General features: G+C 39.0%; 1 protein-coding gene and 1 long non-coding RNA gene across 4 annotated transcripts in view; one reads left to right on the forward strand and one right to left on the reverse strand.

The window, feature by feature from the left end:
- LOC130707191 (ELKS/Rab6-interacting/CAST family member 1-like) overlaps positions 1 to 20,270 on the reverse strand; it is an 89,181-nt gene that overhangs the window by 24,894 nt on the left and 44,017 nt on the right. The window contains 3 exon segments of the mRNA XM_057540412.1: positions 2,045 to 2,214; positions 6,550 to 6,705; positions 11,937 to 12,011. Of these exon segments, the coding sequence (XP_057396395.1) occupies positions 2,045 to 2,214; positions 6,550 to 6,705; positions 11,937 to 12,011 (401 nt within the window).
- On the forward strand, positions 12,786 to 18,499 carry LOC130707382 (uncharacterized). 3 transcript variants are annotated; one of them, XR_009007273.1, is made up of 3 exons: positions 12,786 to 12,853; positions 15,202 to 15,443; positions 17,784 to 18,499. It is a non-coding gene; the product is annotated as an uncharacterized LOC130707382 (long non-coding RNA). The 3 variants fall into 3 exon arrangements; XR_009007274.1 differs by lacking the exon at positions 12,786 to 12,853 and adding an exon at positions 13,640 to 13,881; XR_009007272.1 differs by lacking the exon at positions 12,786 to 12,853 and having other exon boundaries at positions 15,138 to 15,443.

Raw genomic sequence — 20,270 nt, forward strand, 5'->3', positions numbered from 1 at the left:
CTTGTCAAGTGCCACCAGGGTAATTTAAGAAAAAATAGCAAATCCTGATAAACAGGCATATAACATTCATATAATCACCCCAAATTCAAAAGGAAGTTAGCTTTTCTACTGTTATCTTTTAGAATGAGACCCTTATATTTGAGCAGTAGTCCTAATAACTTACAGGGGTAATTGCTGAAACTCAGTTAGTCCTAAAAACAAATATAAAAACCATCCAAGAATGACCACAAATACAGTCTTTGTTCTCTATGGTACAAGAAACCAATCACAAGCCCATCTGTGTGAGACCTAGCTAATAAGAACACTATTTCAGAGGGGGGTACAAAGAGAAGGATGGGTTGCCAAGGGGAAGAAGTCATCTATTAGACTGTGACAAGCTTTTAAGTGTTTGCATTATCTTTAACCAACTGCCTGGTTCCCTGGTTCCCACACCTGCCACCTCCATCCAAAACTATCAGAGCAGCACTTGGCAACAGGCTCAGCTCCAAAACACTGGCGCCCTCTTCTGACCCTTTTGTAGTACTGCATTCATACCAGGCACTGATGTGAAAATCTCTAATAAAGCCACAAATTACTAAATTTGCAGGTAACATTTTCCAGATAATTCTGTATTTGCAATTCCCTGAATAAACCTTAATTTAGCTTGATAAAAATGTTAAATAGCAGACCTTCTACATAAAATTTATGCCAATGAAAAGAAAAGCAACAATGTTCTCTTACCGTTTTAACAGTTTACATATATTAGCTGATAGTATTACAAGAATTAGAAGGATGCCAATAACTGACAGACAAAGACCTTACTATGTGCCAGGCACTAGGAGTGAATAAATTAGTTTAATGCTAACAACCTAATGAGGCAGGAACTCCTCTTCATCTTACAGGTGTAAAACGAGGCACAATGAACGTGCCCAGGACCCTGCACCTGGTAGCAAGTGGTAAAACTGAAGTTCACACTCAGTAACTGTGACTCCAGAGCCAGAGCCTTATCTACCCCAAAATATCCCTCTGAGGTATCATGATAAAATGAAACGTGATCAAAATAGAAAACGTATAAGTTGTAAGGAAAATTATAAATACATCATCCAAATCTCTCATTTTCAACAAAATCCCTAACTGTAAAAAAATAAAATACTACATGAAACATTTTGGTCATTTTCCCATTCCTCCTCGCTTGAAGATTCTGAACTTCTGGGTCTAAGATGTTTTTATGCCTTCTTTTTACTACCCATTCCTTTCTTCATTACACTATGCCTTTATTTATCTATTATCTTGTTCTTTAAAAGAAAAGAAAAAATTAATCCATACTATATGCTTTATTTTTCTTCTATACAGCAGAACTGCTTACCTATTCCTACCTAAATTCTCTATTTCATTGAGATCTTTAGAAAATATTTTCCTTAAGACAGTAAATCCAAATAGCATCATCAATTCCTTCTCATTGCAAATATGATAGATTCTCATCTGCCTGGAATTATTTAGTGTGTTCCTACCTCTAATCAAGGCTGGCAGACTAGATAATCTTCTAATATTTCTAAAAATGCTAACTTTATTTTCAAACAGGACATGAAGGCACATGTCTAATAATCTGCAGTTCAAAACAAGATTTATCTCAAACATTTCTAGATTCCACAGTTTGCCTACTTAAAGCTATTCATAATACCAAAAATTAAGGACACTTAATAACCCAACACAGGCTGACCAAGCTCACTCCCATTCATGACTGAAAGATTTACCACGGGTGAAAACAAATGCTTTTACAACTATCGTTTCATTTCGTAACATTCGTTTAAAGTCTACTTAGAAGCACAGTCAAAGTCTGAAGTATCAAAAACATATATTAACTACACCGGTTTAATTTGTTAGATACAAGAACAATAGAAACAAGATGGTTATAGTTTAGTACTATAACTGGCCACATCGCTAAAGAATCCGTCGTAACATTATTCATAGCTCCCGTATCTCAACACAACAAGAAGTGCACAGGTAACACACAAGAAAAGGTGCCAAGGAATGGGCTCCGTGCAAATCCCACAACTCCTTTTACCTCATTCTGCAGGATGGCAGCCCTCGAGGCTCCTTAGCAGTCAAGGACTCCTTCAGCACTTCAATGTGTCGCTTGCTGTCTGAGAACTGGTTGGTGAGTGTTTCTAGCTTTGTCTGTAGGGCGAGTAGTTCTGTGTCCTTTCTGGACAGCTCCTGCTTCACCTGACCAATCTAGAGAAGAAGAAAAAGCAGTGTAAGGAAAAAAGAAATAAAACCACCACCTCTGATCTGGATCTTTGACAGATCCACGTCAAGATATACAGCATTAACTTTATGACAGGACACAATTCATCTTTTTGCACCATCTAATCTTAGCTGACCACACCCCCCCCACAAAAAAACAAAGCTTATTCAACTAATAGCAAAATTTCCAGTTTTCATTTATTGTCTCCCCTAAACTTTTGAAATCCATTAGAAAAGGAATGGAAGAAGAAAAATCCCAATTCACTTAGATGACTATGAGACAGCAGTAAGCATCTGAACACGACTAAAGCAATTTTCATCTTAAGTCATAAGAAACTTCAAATCATACAGCAGGATTAGTGTAGATGGAATACAGAAAGAAAAAAGAAACTTCCTACTATTGCTATTTAAACTCAAAAGCTGCACATTTATTTTTTCATTGTTTTTTTTTTATTCTCAAATGAAAGTGTACATAAAGTCCTTCTTAAAAAGCCACTTTAGTGTTATAAGGCATTATAAACATGTGCTTTCTAAAAATTATATAATTTTGAGGCGTTAGGGGTACTGACCTAAAAGAAAGATTCCACCTACAAAGTTATATTACCTACAACATGTCATATCAACTAAATGGATAAAAGTATATAACCTAAATAAAGAACGCATAAAATCTCATTCTCTAAGAATCTACACGTGTAATCAAATGTGAATTACTCTGACTGAGTAATCCATACATCAACAGGTGCCACTCACTCCCCCAGAAATTTTTCTCATCTTAACTTAGAAAACATTTAACATCAAACATCTCCTTTACATTTCTACCGTGTTTCTAAGAATTTTTACTCTTTTATTCTAAATGTAAGCCAAATTAACAGAAATCATATCTGTTTTTACATTGTATCTACTGCCTAAGCAAGGTAGCTATGCACTCAAATATAGACTCTTGGAAGTATAAATTTCACAAGAAGTCAGTAATCTCAGTACCACTGATGAAACAAAAAATACTTTTTAAAAAGTTGAATGTATCTAAAGTATTTTGACTGAAATAATCTTAGGCATAAGGGACAAAGTTTTTGAGAACAATTTCCCATGAGAAAGTATGAAATAAATTTTACTGTAATTAAAATTACTTTTAAGGAGGACTAAAAATAAACTTATAATTTACTGTTCTGTTTCATCAGGAAGACAAGCATTTTTCTCATATGCATGAAATCTCTACTTACAAATAGAATATTCATTCATTCAACAAACATTTCTGTGTGCTCACTGTATGCAAAATACTCGCAGCTGCTAAGGACATCACTGGAAGATAGCTGTAAACAGCAGCCACTTCCATCCTGTAACACAGATACGTACCCAGGAGCTGCCACATACTGTAATGGTGTAGCATCTTTCATGACATCCCTTTACCAACATCCCACCCCTAACAAACAGAATGCACTAAAAACGCACTGGTGGTATGAATGAATAGTCAGGAGAAACGTTCAAAATGTTCTCACCTCATCAGCTAAAGAACTATGGCTTAAAGATTACTCAAATTTCCAGCTACCTCTAGACCATGTGATCAAAAATAAATATAAAATCTCAGTTTCCTCATCATCTGCATTACTAAATAATCCTCAAATAATGCTATACTGACCATAAAGACTGAGAAAAAGAAGAAAATATCCTAAATAGAAGAGTTTAGAAGCACAAATTTTCCTTAAAAGTTAGGAGCATAAAGCTTTTGCAGTCAATCCCATGTGAGAACGAACGAGTGTGTCTTCTTGGGTAACTACCTCTCTAAGCCTTGGTTTCCTAATCAGTAAGATGGAGAAAGCAAACCAGTGCCACTGTACTGCGTACAGATTAAACCAAAAAAATGTAGAGAATGTTTAGCCTGTTGTTCGACACAAAAAGAAATTAATAATACTAGCTGAGGAAAAAAAAGTTATAGATCAACTTCTCCTCTAGACAATACATGGTTACAACAAACCAAATTGGACCCTTTTAGACAAAATATCTCACTTTTCTATCTATACTATAAAGTGGTCCATAAATAGCAAACACACTAAATTAGCACAAGTGGTTTTTTTTTCTTTCTTCTAATGCTGCATTCCAGTCTTATCCTACCGTAAGTTTCAGAAGCAGTTTTTTTCCTGACACTTGTGAGACAAATGCGTGCACAGCCTAGTATAGGGCAGTGGAGTACAGAGCTTACCAGCACAGGTTCTGGAACCAAATGGCTTGTGTAAAAATCAAACTCTGCCTCTTACTAACTGTGCTTCCTGAGCACCACTGTGTTACCTCAGCTTCCTTATCCATAAATTGGGTTGAGAATATACCTACCTTAGTAGGTTATAAAACGCTTATAGTAAGTACTCAAGTGTCAGCTATTTTATTATAATCATTTTATCACAGTTTGAAATGGAATTTCAAGTTCTCTAGACAGATGATTGAGCTACTGAATAGATTTAGAGACTTTAAGTTTCATGCTACTTCTAACTGACCAGATAACTAAATAAGCTAATCCCTTCTATACATCTGTTCCAAAGAAAGTAAAATTTGTTGCAGAATCACCTATCGGGGACTTAAAGATGATGTCTACATATGAAGGTAAAGCACTTCACTCAAGAAATCAGACTCAAATAAACCCTGGGTGATGGACCTAGAACATCTGCACATTCTTTGTACCTAAGAAGAGAAAGAGACCATTCACATAAATCAACAAGTTTCTGGTTAACAGGAAAGGAGTCGAGAAAAAACAGCTTTGAAGCACCATCCACACAGTGACAAAGCAACAATAAAAAACCAGGGACAGGGCTTCCAGAGCACATGAGGGCTCGCTGCACACAGGGTGGCACGTGGGTCAAACCGGTGAACAGGAGTCAGTTAAAGAGCAGAGCAGGCTGGTCAGTGCTAGTCCCGGGCCAAGCTGCCGACCACAGAGTGAAAGTGTGAGCACCCAGAGCCAGAGCAGCAGGGTCCCACTGTGGGATCACTGCACGCAAAGGGTAAATCTTTCGGCAAAGACCTCTGCCTGAAGACCAGCCGCTCTCTTTTTCAGCTCCTCTCCTTGAGCCTCTTTCGAATTTAGCTCCTCCTTCAGTTGCTCTGTCACGACATTGTTATTCTTTTTCACTCATGTGTCAACTTAGGTCTTCTTATTATCTGCTTTTGAGCCAGAGCAGTAACTGGAAATAACAATAACTCATATAACACAATCAAATCTGCTCCCCTAATTTCCTCTTCAAAGGACCCTAGATGGGCTCACTATTTTCACAGGGTAATGGACTGAAATGTGCTAATCAGCAAATGGGAAGCAGAGATGATATTTTATTTTGTTCTCAAGTTAGAATGATAAATCAAAACTAACAGAAAGTTGGATATGTGAATTTTTAAGTTCTAAAAGTTACATGAAATTGGCCGTAGTCATTGATAACACAGTCTTAAAATAACAGAGGAATATTCTACTGACTTATATGCAGGTATGGGTATCACAGAAAGAAGCCAGAAACTGTATCATTAAAGGAACAGTTTTCACTTCTGAGAAATTAGGGAACTAACACAATTGGGATATGGGGGGCAGGGGGAGGGGGAGGAACACTTATTTTCTAATATTTTGTAATTGAAATTATGATCTTTAAAACACCACAGACCTGATAAACTGATAACTGTAATAAACTAAATCCTCCAATTTGCCTAAAATAGTTCATAGGATCAAAATAAATGCCTTTGGCTCTAAAGAAGGAATACTGTGACTGAGGTTATAATACAGACTGATATCTCTCAGCGATGCCTATCCTACTGTACATACACCCCAAGTGCACGTGGGAAACAATAAACCTGATACACATGGGCCTTCTCCAAGGGAGAGCGCAAAGGGCTTTCCTTTAGGGAACTGTGTTTGAAGGGAAAACACGATTTTATTTAAGCCATTTCAGGAAAAAAAAAGGGGAGGTGGATTCAGTCTCTTAGGCTGAATTTGACTTCTAAATTTGTTCACAAGACATAGAGAACGCGATGTTTCATATAGTGAGAAAAACTCATCTGGATGTAATCCTACTAATCGCCTCAGAAGTACTGGTAGACATGAAATGTTAAACTGTGATAATACACACTTAGCCTCATACAAGTAATTTTCTTTTAAGTGAAATGTGAAATAACTATACAACATCAGTAATTCTGACTTTAATTCTGGGAAAGTTCTATCTGAAAGAATTACGGTACAAGTATTCTTCCCTGAAGCCTGATAAAACAGCATGAGGTCCATCATCACTAAAGAAGTAGGAACATGCATCAATTTTTCAAACCCCATTTAAAAATTACGGTATCACACACCATGACCTTGTTTTTCATAAATTTAGAATGGCTCCGATAGACCTCCATTTGCCTCATTTCTTCCTCTCGTTCTTCAGTACTCAAAGCCCCGTTAGATTTCAGCATCTGAATCTCCTCTTCCAAGTCTCAGAGCCCACGCTCCATAGAGGAAATTTTTGAATCCTGAGGACAAAGGAAGATTTAGACATTAAAGTATTCGCAAAAAGTCAGAGAGGTTGCACAAGTCTGTCTTTACAGATGTGAAATTTAATAAAGATAAACAAATATGTAGAAATATTGCAACTGGTGCCTTGCTTCTAAAATATATCCTTCATGGCCATATGGTGGAGAGGAGGAGGACTGAGATCTATAGTATGATTTTTCCTCTATCCTTTCCTCTGCACCCTTTTGATTAAAATTGAGAGTATTAACTAAAGAAGTAGACGCAATGGAAAACTAGTTAAAGTTTCTAAGTACTTTATGGTCAACAAACTTCTAGTGAAAACATCTGTAATATTAACAGTAAAACCTTTTCTAGCTATAATATTTTATCGTTTTACTTGACCCCCCTAAAAGGCTTATTTCTGCCCCCAAAGGAGTGGGGAAAAGAGTAAGAAGGTTTCAAAGATTTACACAATAATGCGTATAACCGTTATCTACAATAATAAAGATCTGATAACGTCCCACTGCAGAAAAACAAAGGGATGAATAATTACGTTAACAGTTACACTTTATCACACAGTGGTCCCGCCTTTTCCACAGTTTTACTTTCCGAGGTTCTGCTTTCTGTGGTTTCAGTTACCTGAGGTCAACTGCGGTCAGAAAATATCAAATGGAAAATTCCAGAAAAAAACAATTCAGAAGTTTTAAACTGTGCACCGCTGTTCCAATCAACATGATGAACTCTCACACCATCCCATTCTGTCCCACTGGAACGTGAATCATCCCTTTGTCCAGGGTACCCGCGCCCGTTAGGCACTCACAGCAGCCATCTCGGTTATCAGATGGACAGTCCTGGCATCACAGTGCTTGTGTTCAAGTGACCATTTTTACGTGACAGTATTTTATTTAATACCATCCCCAAAGCACAAGAGTAGTATGCTGGCAATTCAGATTTGACAAAGAGAAGCCGTAAGGTGCTTCTTTTAAGTGAAGAGGTGGAAGTTCTCACTAAGAGAAAAAATCATATGCTGAGGTTGCTAAGATCTACAGTCAGAACGAATCTTCCAGCAGTGAAATTGGGATGAAGGAAAAAGAAATTCGTGCCAGTTTTGCTGTTGCACCTCAAACTGCAAAAGTTACGGCTACAGTGCATGACAAGTGCTTAGTTTAGATGAAGAAGGCATTAGATTTGTGCAGTAAGATACTGAGAGAGAGAGAGAGAGAATGAGACCTATTCACATAACTTCCATTACAGCATACTGTTATAACTGTTCTATTTTACTATTAATTACTGTTGCTAATCCCTTACACATTGTGCCTAATTTATAAAATTAATCATAGGTATGTATAGGAAAAAACATAGTATATATATAGGCTTTGGTACCATCTGTGGTTTCAGGCATGCACTGAGGGTCGGGGAACCTATCCCCTGCAGATAAGAGGAGGCTACTTACTGCATTAGTAATCTTACTTATTCGCTATACTTCACCATGCATTTCAAATATCTCATAATGATTTCTAAAAAGAAACGTCACTGTCCTTGTAAATCAGCATCACCACGAATATCACCTCCTAGTACAACATCCGTCTATACTCATTTTCTTGGTTTTGTCTGTCACAGTATCCAGTTTATCCCCAGATTACTTTAGATGTCATCAATTACAGAAAAACTCCTACAAAGAATAGATACTTTTACATCTATAGTTGCATATGCTTATTCACCTAAGAAGTAAAGACCTTAAAGAGCATAAATTCAGTATAGCTTTATTTTATTTGGAATTTTAGAGAAACCATTCCTTTAGGAAGAAATTTTGAGACTGACTTCCTCTTTTCACTTTACCTCAAGCCTGTCTTGACTGACTTTCCTTGTTATCTGAGAGTATGCCGATAAGAGTTAAAGGATTTATCATGAGACACTTACAGCTAGCTATTTTTAGGTTCGGGGGAGAGGCGAGGGCTGTACTCCTCTGACTTGCATTGCATTACCTTTAAAAATAACACAACGAAAATTTTCTTTTACAAATCTATTCAAATGAAACTTACATTTGGTTCAAAATTAAACATATTAAATTAACACAATCAGAGACACTCTAAACCTAAACCAGGATTTTGATTTACTTGTTTAAAACTATCCCGGCCCATGAAGAATAAACAAATAAAGGGCTTCAAATGCACTATCTGAAAATCCCAACACAGACAGAGAGGCAGCTCTTGACCAAATCAGACACTCACTATCAAATCATGCACCATAAAATCTGCACCTAAAAAGGGACCATAACTGCAGCTCTGAAAGCCATGAGGCAGAAAAAGAACCTGCCAGGCTACTTTCTGGGATGAGGCCAGAAAATTAACGCCTGATATGTTGGACTAGTTGTAGCACCGACCAGTACTCAGGCTGGGTTTATTTGAGGAAAGCCCTTTCCAAGGAGGTTTCTTACTCCTAGAATGTATAATAACTAAATAAATAAATTCTTTATCATCTTACTACTCTATACTTCCCCAGCCCTGGGTCTCCCATCATTAATCAACCAACCCCACTGAGTCCACTGAAATCCTCTTTTCCTTGTTAAATTTCCCAAATGCTCAACTTTTTTTCAAAAGTTGTCTCCCTGCTCTAAGTAAACCCAGGCTTTCCCAAAGGATATAATTTCCCCCAACGCTCTCCATTGAAGTTCACTAATCCACCAGCATCACAGAGTGGCAGGGAGAAGTGTGGGCATCCTCCACGTTCCTCCATGCTGCTCCCATTTAAAGCTCCCACTCCTCTTCACTCTACCTCCGCACGGCTGCCATCTAGGGGCTTCCCCGTCACTCCCGCCCGCTGAAGAAGTCTTCAGCACCCGGCTGACAATAGATCTCTCCTTCAAATGCCACTCTTGCCATAATCCTAGGATTTCAATGTCCGAATTCCTTGACATCCGTAATGCCAACGCCCTCATCCTCCGGTCCATTTTAGCTATCCAGTTTACAAGACCACATCACCCAGGCCTCTCCTCCCAGGCCTGACACACCGTCACTCACATTAACTGCTGCTCTTGTATCTCACAGAGTCCTCCACCTCCCTAACTTCTACATTTTCTCCCAACCTGTCCATCCATTCTGAATTCTCTTCCTTCCTATCCAGGCTACATTCCTGGACTCATCATCCCAACTACTCCTTCACCTCCACCCTCAATTCACTTGCATCCCAGTAATTCTGCCATATCTACCCAGCAAAACTCTAACCCTACAGCAGTCCAGTAATTCCTCCCTGCTCCTCCACTGCTAAAGGGAAAAGAAGAAGTTAGAGAAGGGAGAAGGAAGCAGAGGGAAGAAAGTGGGAGAAAGGAGGAGGGAGAGGAGGAGGAGAGAGAAAAGAATATTACGTCACCTTGAAGACAGCTGGGCTCTTTTATTGTCCACCATCACCTCCTTTCCCATTTCCCCCAAAGACCAGTCTAGGTCTTCATGATCCTCTCAAGCTCATGCCACACTCTCAGCATCTCAGCTATTTCATCTGCAATTTCAACATAACATCCACCTGACCCCACTCGGCCACCAGAATCTCAGTCTCTTGCTTCTTAGCAGAATGGCTGCAGGTTAACACAACTTAAAATAGATCTATTGCCAGTTAAAACCAGTACACTTCCCTGTGCCATCAAAAGGCAAGCAAAATAATTGTGAACACAGGTACACTCGTGTGTTTTTAGGTTCCAACAGGGATCAGGAAATAACATGTACCAATAAACTTGTGGGAAATGTGAATATGTAATTACACCTTTCTAGAGGCTGTTTACAAGATTATGTTCAAGACTATGAATTGTCTTAACCATAAAGAACCCAGAATCCACTAATTTGGTATTTGTTTGGTAAACCCTTTCCCCAGTGAGAATAAAGATGTATACAACAATAAAAACAAAGTTTTAAGAGGAAATCTTCTAAATTAAGAGAACCATTCTGATAACTGTACTTGAGAAGCATCTATTTACATAAAACTATTTATATACCAAAAACTAAAGACTCTTGCCACATCAACAAATATTAAATGAAGGCACATGATGCAAAACACCGTGTCAAATTTTTTAGGGGATACAAAGAAGTTAAAAAAAGAGACAGAGAGGGCAGGAGGGGGAGAGGGAGGGGTCCCTATCTGTAAGAGTCTTATAGCTCTTGCAAGAAGGAATATGTTGTTAATAAAAATAATAATAGCATAGCAGCTAACACTGACTGAATGTTTACTATGTGCCAGGTCCTGTTTAAAGTGTTTTACTTGTTTTAACTAATTTAAACCACAAAAGAACCCATGGGATAGGTACTATTGTTATCACCATTTATCAATAAAGAAATTAAGGTATGGAGAGGTTAGGTTACTTGTTCTATGTCATACAACTGGTTAAATAAAGCCAGGTTTTGAATCCAGGCAATTTAACACAGAAGGCAAGCGCTTAGTCACCAATCACCATAACGTTCAGCCTAAAGATTTCTAACTACTCAGTAACTTCAAGCAGAAGTTTTCAAAGTATAGTCCGTGAAAGCCTGGGGGTGCCTCCTAGCCCTTTTGAGAAGTCAAAACTATTTTCATAATAATACTATGACTTTATGTGCCTTTTCCACTGTGTTAACACGTGCACTAAAGGTATAAAGGACAGGCAAAAGCGCTCGTGCCTCTGGACAACAGCGCCAAACCGTGCTAGCCGTCAGTGTATTCTTCAGTGTCAGCACTCTCAGACAAAAAAGAAAAATAAGAAAGAACATTTTTAAAACACTGGCTCACTTAGGAATGTCCCTGGTTACTTTTCATATGCTCAGCCCTTGAGTACGTATCTCTCTGTACCATGCTGTGTGACGACACAGGAAGGGGCCGGGCCCGGCTGCTGCACCTGGGTGTGACGCTGCTCCCAGGACAGCACTGGGTGCTCTGTGAGCTGCAAGCCCAATCAGGTACTTTTTTCACGGAACCCTATTCTTAACTCGAGAGAAGAACTGACACACAAACTTGGTATTTGGTGGACATTTTCTTAAAAACAAATGAAATGAGTCATTTTAAGAGAATAAGGGGCCCTGATATCAAAAGGTTTGAGAACAGATGACTCCAAGAAATGCTGGACAAGAGAAAACGAAACTGAAGTTCTTTTAATGTGTCATTTTCATTAAGTCTTACTATTTCTTCTCAGTCTACAAAATGAGTGAACTATTATTACATACCACTTTCTTAAACTCACACATTAAAATGTGAAATGACACATAAGACTCCTTAGGAAGTTCTCACTTACCTTCATTTCGATAACAGTTTGCAGAGCTTTAGTTTTGGCAGAATCGGGGGCATTCTCAAATCTCCGATGCATCTCCTATACAAGAGAAGCAAAAAAGAGAGTAAGTGCCCTCCTTTTCACTCTCATTTTTTCAAGAGGGGAGTGGAGAGGCGAGGGAGTAGTAGTTACATGCAAAGATGACTACCCCGGCCTTGTAAGACACTCTGATCCACTTTCTGTCTTCCTGACCTTTCCCTGCGGACCAGGGAGCACACAGACTGCATTCAGGCTAAGGGGTACAGGCGGGTCCCCGTCTCTGCACACCTGGTTATACACGGTAAGTCACAGAGACCCCAGCCACCACAAGAGGGGAAGCTCCGGCACATCCCCAGGTTGTGTGTCACTCTTCCACAGGACTCCAAGACATATTATCAGAACTCCAAACAATCCAAAAAGGGGATTAGAAATAGTCCCTTTTTAAAAGGAGAAATCAGGACTTCCCTGGTGGCGCAGTGGTTAGGAATCCGCCTGCCGATGCAGGGGACACGGGTTCGAGCCCTGGTCCGGGAAGATCCCACATGCCGCAGAGCAACTAAGCCCGTGCGCCACAACTAGTGAGCCTGCGCTCTAGAGCCCATGAGCCACAACTACTGAAGCCCGCGCGCCTAGAGCCCGTGCTCCGCAACAAGAAAGGCCACCGCAATGAGAAGCCCGCGCACTGCAACGAAGACCCAACACAGCCAAAAAGAAATAAATTTATTTTAAAAAAAAGAAAAAGGAGGAATCAAAGTAGCCACAGTCCGCACTGCACAAAACAACTGAAAGCATTTGTGTGGACAACCTCCTTTGCACAGCATCCTCCCCCAGAGCAACAACCACCGGGCTACCTACGATGGAAATCTCTCTCCAGAGGGGCTACAATCAGAAAAAAAAAGAAGGTAAGACTGCTGAACAAGTTTCCTAAACAGTCTACAGGTAGCAAATGGCAGAAAAACATAGCTATTTTTTTCAATCCAAATGTCAGTGCGTTCAGGATCAGAAAGGAAGGAAGGAGATGGCAGAATATCACAGTTAGGGTCTTCAAGGATCACCCTGAAGTTACCAGACCTCCTCAGGCTATTTTCTTGTCAGATTCTGAGAATGTCTCTGAGTCAGCCAGTACTTCCAGAGTACCCTGGTACAGGCCCTAGTGATGGCAGAGAATACAGATGGATATTTTCCATCTGAACAGTGCTGGTGAAATTCTAGCCCTGCCTTCTGCTCTGCCCATTTGACATGTATATAGATGTTTACTAGGTCACTCAAACTTATTTCATCCAAAACAAAACTCGTGATTTTCTCCTCTTTAACCTAGCCCCTCCTCTGAAGACTGATGAGTCTTGCCCATCTCCTTAAATGGCATTACCCTCCCGGTGGTTCAAGCCAAACAGCACAGTGTCTCCTTTCATTCCTCCCACATCTTCACTTCCTACCACCTTCTAGAGCAGGTCCTAATTGTTCCAGCTTCAAAAGATTTCTTGAATTTATCATTTCACTCCAGTTCCAGTCTAGTTTAAGCCTAGATTACTACAACAGCCTCGAGTTAAGTTTCCTTTCATTTCCTCTGTCCATTTTAAAGAAAGCAATGGTGTACTCTAGATAAAGCATCAACAAATCACAGCAATACTCTGTTTTCAATCCTTCAACGAGTTTCCTATTTACTTCTCACCCTCTACAAGGCCAACACAATCTGATCATAACAGACAGAAGACTAGCCCTCCTGTCATAAACTATGTTAAAATTAGACAAAAATGCATAAAGCAACTGTTTTCAGACGCTGGAAAACAAGCAGCACAGGAGTATGATCCTTGAGAGAAGAGAAACTAACAAGGTTATGGTCCGGACTTGCTATCCAATATGTGATGCAGGGAGAGGAAGACCAAACAGAAAACAGCAGTCCCGCAGAGCTCAGAAGACAGATCAGTGGGTAAGAGTCCCAAAGACAGGAGAAATGTGCAGAGCAGAATGACAAAGAGGAAGAAGCTAGCCAGAAAAGCAGCAGTGTCTGATCTGACAGGGGTCCCCTGGAGTCTCTGACCAAATACTAAGCCTGCATGTACAGGGAAAGACTCCACAGTGTCAAAGAACAACTACCAGAGAGCTATGAGTTGAGCAACTACCTGAACTCACATGGGGCTGGGAAGAATTCAAGCTCCAAAGAGCCAGAGTGGAGAGAACATCAGAGGCACTGAGCAGAGACACCCAGAAAAGTCACGTCTTAGGAGTAGAGACAGTCTAGCCCTGGAGGGAAGGCTACCTAGACTAGAGCCAACAGAGTGTAAAAGCAAGTCTCGTTAAGGATCGAGTTAATCCACAATTAACCCCTGCAAGATAAAACACTTCATTAAGACAGTAAAATGCAGAACACATTAATCCAGGACAAAATCTGAACACATTAGTTCAGGCCATAATCACCTCTCACCTGCATTAAAACAACAAACTCATCAGTTACCCCCCAGCCTCCAGTCTGTCCACACTGAATCTACTCCCTACACTGTAAACAGGTGATAAACTGGGTGCACAGATATTAGGGAAATTTCCAAATGCTTTACAGTGAAACTATTACAATTTCATTTTAAACTCTAGCAAGCATATCAGCAATATATAAGGAAAGAAATCCATGTGAATAAAAAAAAAATCCTCTTCTGCTAAGGAACTAGGGTGCACTTTAAACCATTCGCAGGCATAAAGCTTTCCTGTTAAGAGCTTGTAAAACCTATCAGTCCTAACAGATCTCCATTCAAAGGCCTGCGCATTAAAGCTCATTATGAACACATCCTGCAGTCAGTGGGCTGACCAACTCCCCTTTCCCAGAGAGCACATCGAGCCTCTGACTCCTGCACTGTTAATAAAGGGAGAGGACTCTGGGAATAAAGAAGAATGTACTATTCAGACAAATGTAAGAAGTCGAATGTGCTAGTGCTTGCTTTATTTCGCTCTTTTTAGCCTGAAAATTTTCACTCTACACAAATTAAAGAAAGCCCAGAGATTCATACAGGTAGAATTATCTGGATCTTGTTATACTGTCAACTGTGGTACACGGTAGAAAATGTGTTCAGTTCCTCTCACTGATTTAATAAAGAATAATGACTAGAGAAAGAAAACAAACAAGTTAGGAACAAAATTTCTCCGTTGTTAGTAGTTTCTTTCTTTTTAAAAGTAAGTCAACATTTACTTACACAACTGAGAGAAAGGAGCATTTGTGACTGAAAAGTAGTACTTATGTCTGAAATTTCTTTCTTTCAAGTTTCAGGTTTTAGCCTCCAGCACCCTTGGTTCAAGGGTAGACGTCCCTTCAGCAGATTTCAATCCTCCACACAAGTTCTGGGCTTACTGTACTCCACACGGAGAAGTGAAGAAGGAACCCTCACTACTCCTCCTGTACCTCAACTCTGCCATTGTCAGACAGCACTGCACTTTGACCCTTTACCATCTCAAGTAACAGCATGCTTCTGAGAAAACATATCTTCCTGTCAAAATGGAAATGAGGTACAAATGACACAACAAAAAAAAAAAAGATGAGAAAGGATAACCTGAATCAGTAAGTTATGCGATGCAACTGTTCACACTTTCCAAAATCACTAGGAAAGGGAAAACTAACTAGGGACCCTTTTTCTTTTTTAATTCTTCCTACTCTTTGTCCAAAGTTTCTGTTTTTTCTATATATGTTTATTTCTTTTTTCCCTCTAACCTCCTCTGCTTTTACCTGACAACTGCCAAAGATACAGATGGGCATTCCTCAGACATGTTAGAGCCAAAATTCCTAGCCTAGAACCTAGTTAAAGAATAGGGCTTTTTTTTTTTTTAAACATCTTTACTGGAGTATAAATTGCTTTACAATGGTGTGTTAGTTTCCGCTTTATAACAAAGTGAATCAGCTATACATATACATATATCCCCATATCTGACACCTTTTTTTTTTTTAACATCTTTATTGGAGTATAATTGCTTTATAATGATGTGTTAGTTTCTGCTTTATAACAAAGTGAATCAGTTATACATATACATATGTTCCCATATCTCTTCCCTCTTCCGTCTCCCTCCCTCCCACCCTCCCTATCCCACCTCTCTAGGTGGTCACAAAGCACCCAGCTGATCTCCCTGTGCTATGCGGCTGCTTCCCACTAGCTATCTATTTTACATGTGGTAGTGTATATATGTCCATGCCACTCTCTCACTTTGTCACAGCTTACCCTTCCCCCTCCCCATATCCTCAAGTCCATTCTCTAGTAGGTCTGTGTCTTTATTCACGTCTTGCCCCTAGGTTCTTCATGACCTTTTTTTTTTTTCCCTTAGATTCCATATATATGTTAGCAAACGGTATTTGTTTTTCTCTTTATGACTTACTTCACTCTGTATGACAGACTCTAGGTCCATCCACCTCACTACAAATAACTCAATGTCATTTCTTTTTATGGCTGAGTAATATTCCACTGTATATATGTGCCACATCTTCTTTATCCATTCATCTGTTGATGGACACTTTGGTTGCTTCCATGTCCTGGCTATTGTAAATAGAGCTGCAATGAACACTGTGGTACATGACTCTTTTTGAATTATGGTTTCCTCAGGGTATATGCCCAGTAGTGGGATTGCTGGGTTGTATGGTAGTTCTATTTTTAGTTTTTAAGGAACCTCCATACTGTGCTCCATAGTGGCTGTATCAATTTACATTCCCACCAACAGTGCAAGAGGGTTCCCTTTTCTCCACACCCTCTCCAGCATTTATCGTTTGTAGATTTTTTGATGATGGCCATTCTGACTGGTGTGAGATGATATCTCATTGTAGTTTTGATTTGCATTTCTCTAATGATTAATGATGTTGAGCATTCTTTCATGTGTTTGCTGGCAATCTGTATATCTTCTTTGGAGAAATGTCTATTTAGGTCTTCTGCCCATTTTTGGATTGGGTTGTTTGTTTTTTTGATATTGAGCTGCATGAGCTGCTTGTAAATTTTAGAGTTTAATCCTTTGTCAGTTGCTTCATTTGCAAATATTTTCTCCCATTCTGAGGGTTGTCGTCTCATCTTGTTTACGGTTTCCTTTGCTGTGCAAAAGCTTTGAAGTTTCATTAGGTCCCATTTATTTTTCTTTTTATTTCCATTTCTCTAGGAGCTGGGTCAAAAAGGATCTTGCTGTGAATTATGTCACAGAGTGTTCTGCCTATGTTTTCCTCTAAGAGTTTGATAGTGTCTGGCCTTATATTTAGGTCTTTAGTCCATTTTGAGTTTACTTTTGTGTATGGTGTTAGGCAGTGTTCTAATTTCATTCTTTTACATGTACCTGTCCAGTTTTCCCAGCACCACTTACTGAAGAGGCTGTCTTTTCTCCACTGTATATTCTTGCCTCCTTTATCAAAATAAGGTGACCATATGTGCGTGGGTTTATCTCTGGGCTTTCTATCCTGTTCCATTGATCTATATCTCTGTTTTTGTGCCAGTACCATACTGTCTTGATTACTGTAGCTTTGTAGTATTGTCTGAAGTCAGGGAGCCTGATTCCTCCAGCTCCGTTTACCGTTCTCAAGATTGCTTTGGCTATTCGGGGTGTTTTGTGTTTCCATACAAATTGTGAAATTTTTTGTTCTAGTTCTGTGAAAAATGCCAGTGGTAGTTTGATAGGGATTGCATTGAATCTGTAGATTAAGAGTAGGGCTTTTAAACCTCAAACACAGCTGCAAATCTTAACATGAGAGCAGTTGCACTAAACAAGGTTTGTTGACTAAAATATTATAGAGACCAAAATTAACATATGTGTAAATGTTTTAAAACAAATTAGTATTTTATTTTTTTATTTTTTTGGCCATGTCGTGCATCATGCGGATCTTAGTTCCCCGACCAGGAATCGAACCCGTGGCCCCTGCAGTGGAAGCGCGGAATCCTAACGACTGGACCGCCAGGGAATTCCCAACAAATTAGTATTTTATTCATCACAATAGGATCTACATTTCAAAAAAATAGGAGAGCATATAGAACTGAAATATTTATTCAGCCTATAGACAATGCTTGGTATGCATATGGATAGCCGATCCAAAAATTCCACAGCCAATTCAGGTATGTTCTGCCAACAGACTGAGAACCAAACTTTGGTGTATCACGGAATCACCTGTAAAGCCTGTTAAAACTCCATATGCCTGGCCCCAGGCACTAACCACGTCTTGACTGTAGTTCAGTATGTGTCCAATAGATGTCTTCACACTTCTATCCATCAAAGGAAAGGCACTCCAGTAAACAATACAAAATCTAACAATAAGTCACGTAACAATGTAATTTCAGTACAAACAGAAAATACAATGCTTAATTTAATTTTTGTTTCTCTTCTTTGGCTTTTATTTGGGGGAATTATTTACCTGCTATCTCCAGAATCATGTTCATAAACAAAATGGAAGACTAATCACAAATGTTCCTGGATATGAATGCCATTTTAATGTTACTGTATTTCATCAAATCTAAGATGCCACTGATTGTAAGGTAAACCACTGTTTAATGTGCTGGAAAGAAAAGAAGGAAATGCCTCCAAATAAACCATGACCCAAGCGTCTATCATTCAGAATTTTTATTTTATACTGATTGCAAGACCCTTTTTTACTTATTTAACCATAAAGTTTAATCATATATCATTTTGAACTGTTTTATAACTTTCTCCATACCAATAACTGTTTCAATGCTGGTTCACAGCATAATATTACTGAAGACATACTGAACAACAGCTAAAGTTAACATGAGAAATAGCAACAATACTCACAACATTGACTAAAATGAGCAGCTGTTAACTGTTTGTGAGTACACAGGCAAACAAATCAAGCAGGACTGTGGCCTTGCTGACAGAGATTTTAAGATGCCATCAAGGATAAGACTTATTAACTCAATTTCATACTGTTGAGATGGGGAAAACTATGAGTCTTGGAACTGATGAAAACCCGCTTTTTAAAAAGATGGACAATAATCCAATAATAATAAAAACTATGAGTCTTGGAACTGATGAAAACCCGCTTTTTAAAAAGATGGACAATAATCCAATAATAATAAAACCTATGGATATCCCAGTGTTGCCAGCTCTCAATTCTTTCTGCCTTTCTTGACACACTAGTGATATAATGCACAATAGCCATTTCAAGTCACCACTCACCCAACCTAGAGTTGTTAAGTTCTTTATTAGACTTCCTTGTTCACTCGTAATTCTCCCTCCCCCATTTATTCTCAACACAGCCAGAGTAGATTTTAAAAGCTAAACTAGATCACTCCCTTGATTAAACATTGGTGCAGTTTTCTCTTGCACTTTGAATAAAATTGTTGCATTACCTGCAGGGATCCTGAAGGCAAGTGCTTTGTCTCCTAGAGGGCATGGATTTTTGTTTTGTTCACTGCTACTATATTTCCTTGTGCTCTGCACATGGGTTAGTGCCCAATAAATATCTGATGAATGCAATCAATGACTCTGGCCCTGGCTACCTCTTCAAACTCTCATCTCATGCCTGTTTTCCCCTTAGACAATATGCTTTTGTCCTCTAGTCTCCTTGCTGTCTCCTGAAAACTTCTCATCCGGCCTTTGAAACTGTTAACCTTCTTCATGAAATGATTTTACCCAAATGCTCAGCAAGACTGTTTCAACTTTCTTCAGATCTCCCTTAAAGGGCACCTCCTCAAAGATGCTTACCCTGTTTATCCCCTCTCCCAACATAATTAGACTCAACTAATTTATTTCCTCTCATAATTATGTTTATTGTCTCTCACCAGATTTTTAAGTTCTAGGAGGGCACAGACCATGTGTTCTGACATGGAAAATGTATACCCAGCGTGTATCCCAGGGTCACATACATTCTAGAAGCTCAATGGATGTTTGTTGAGTAATGAGCAAAGAAAGGCTGTGCCGAGTGCCTCTAGCACCTTGTCACTCTGGAAACGAAAGTCAAGCCACATGTTACAAAGCTTTACTCCAAATTACCATTTTAGCTTCTGTTACCTGTATTTTCTAACATACACATATTTAATTGTTTAAGCCTCTTGCTATGGCAATAAAAGATTCTTTCCTGTCTCAAGATTGTATTAAAACCTTTTTCTTACATTCTCTTCTAGTGTTGTTATTTTTTAACAAGTAGCTCTTTATTTCATCTAGAACTTAATTTGATGTAACTATGTACTGTTTTCCAAATAGATGGCGATTATTCCCAAACATGTATCATATGCTTAAAACTATATTATTTCTGGGTTCTATTCTGTCTCATCAATCTAGCTATCTATTACTGTGCCAGTACCACAGATTTTAATATCACTGGGTTTGAAACACATATATCATGAGCTGCTTAAACAAGTGTTC

The sequence above is a fragment of the Balaenoptera acutorostrata genome, chromosome 2 (genome assembly GCF_949987535.1).
Source record: "Balaenoptera acutorostrata chromosome 2, mBalAcu1.1, whole genome shotgun sequence".
In the NCBI taxonomy this organism is placed as follows: Eukaryota; Metazoa; Chordata; class Mammalia; order Artiodactyla; family Balaenopteridae; genus Balaenoptera; species Balaenoptera acutorostrata.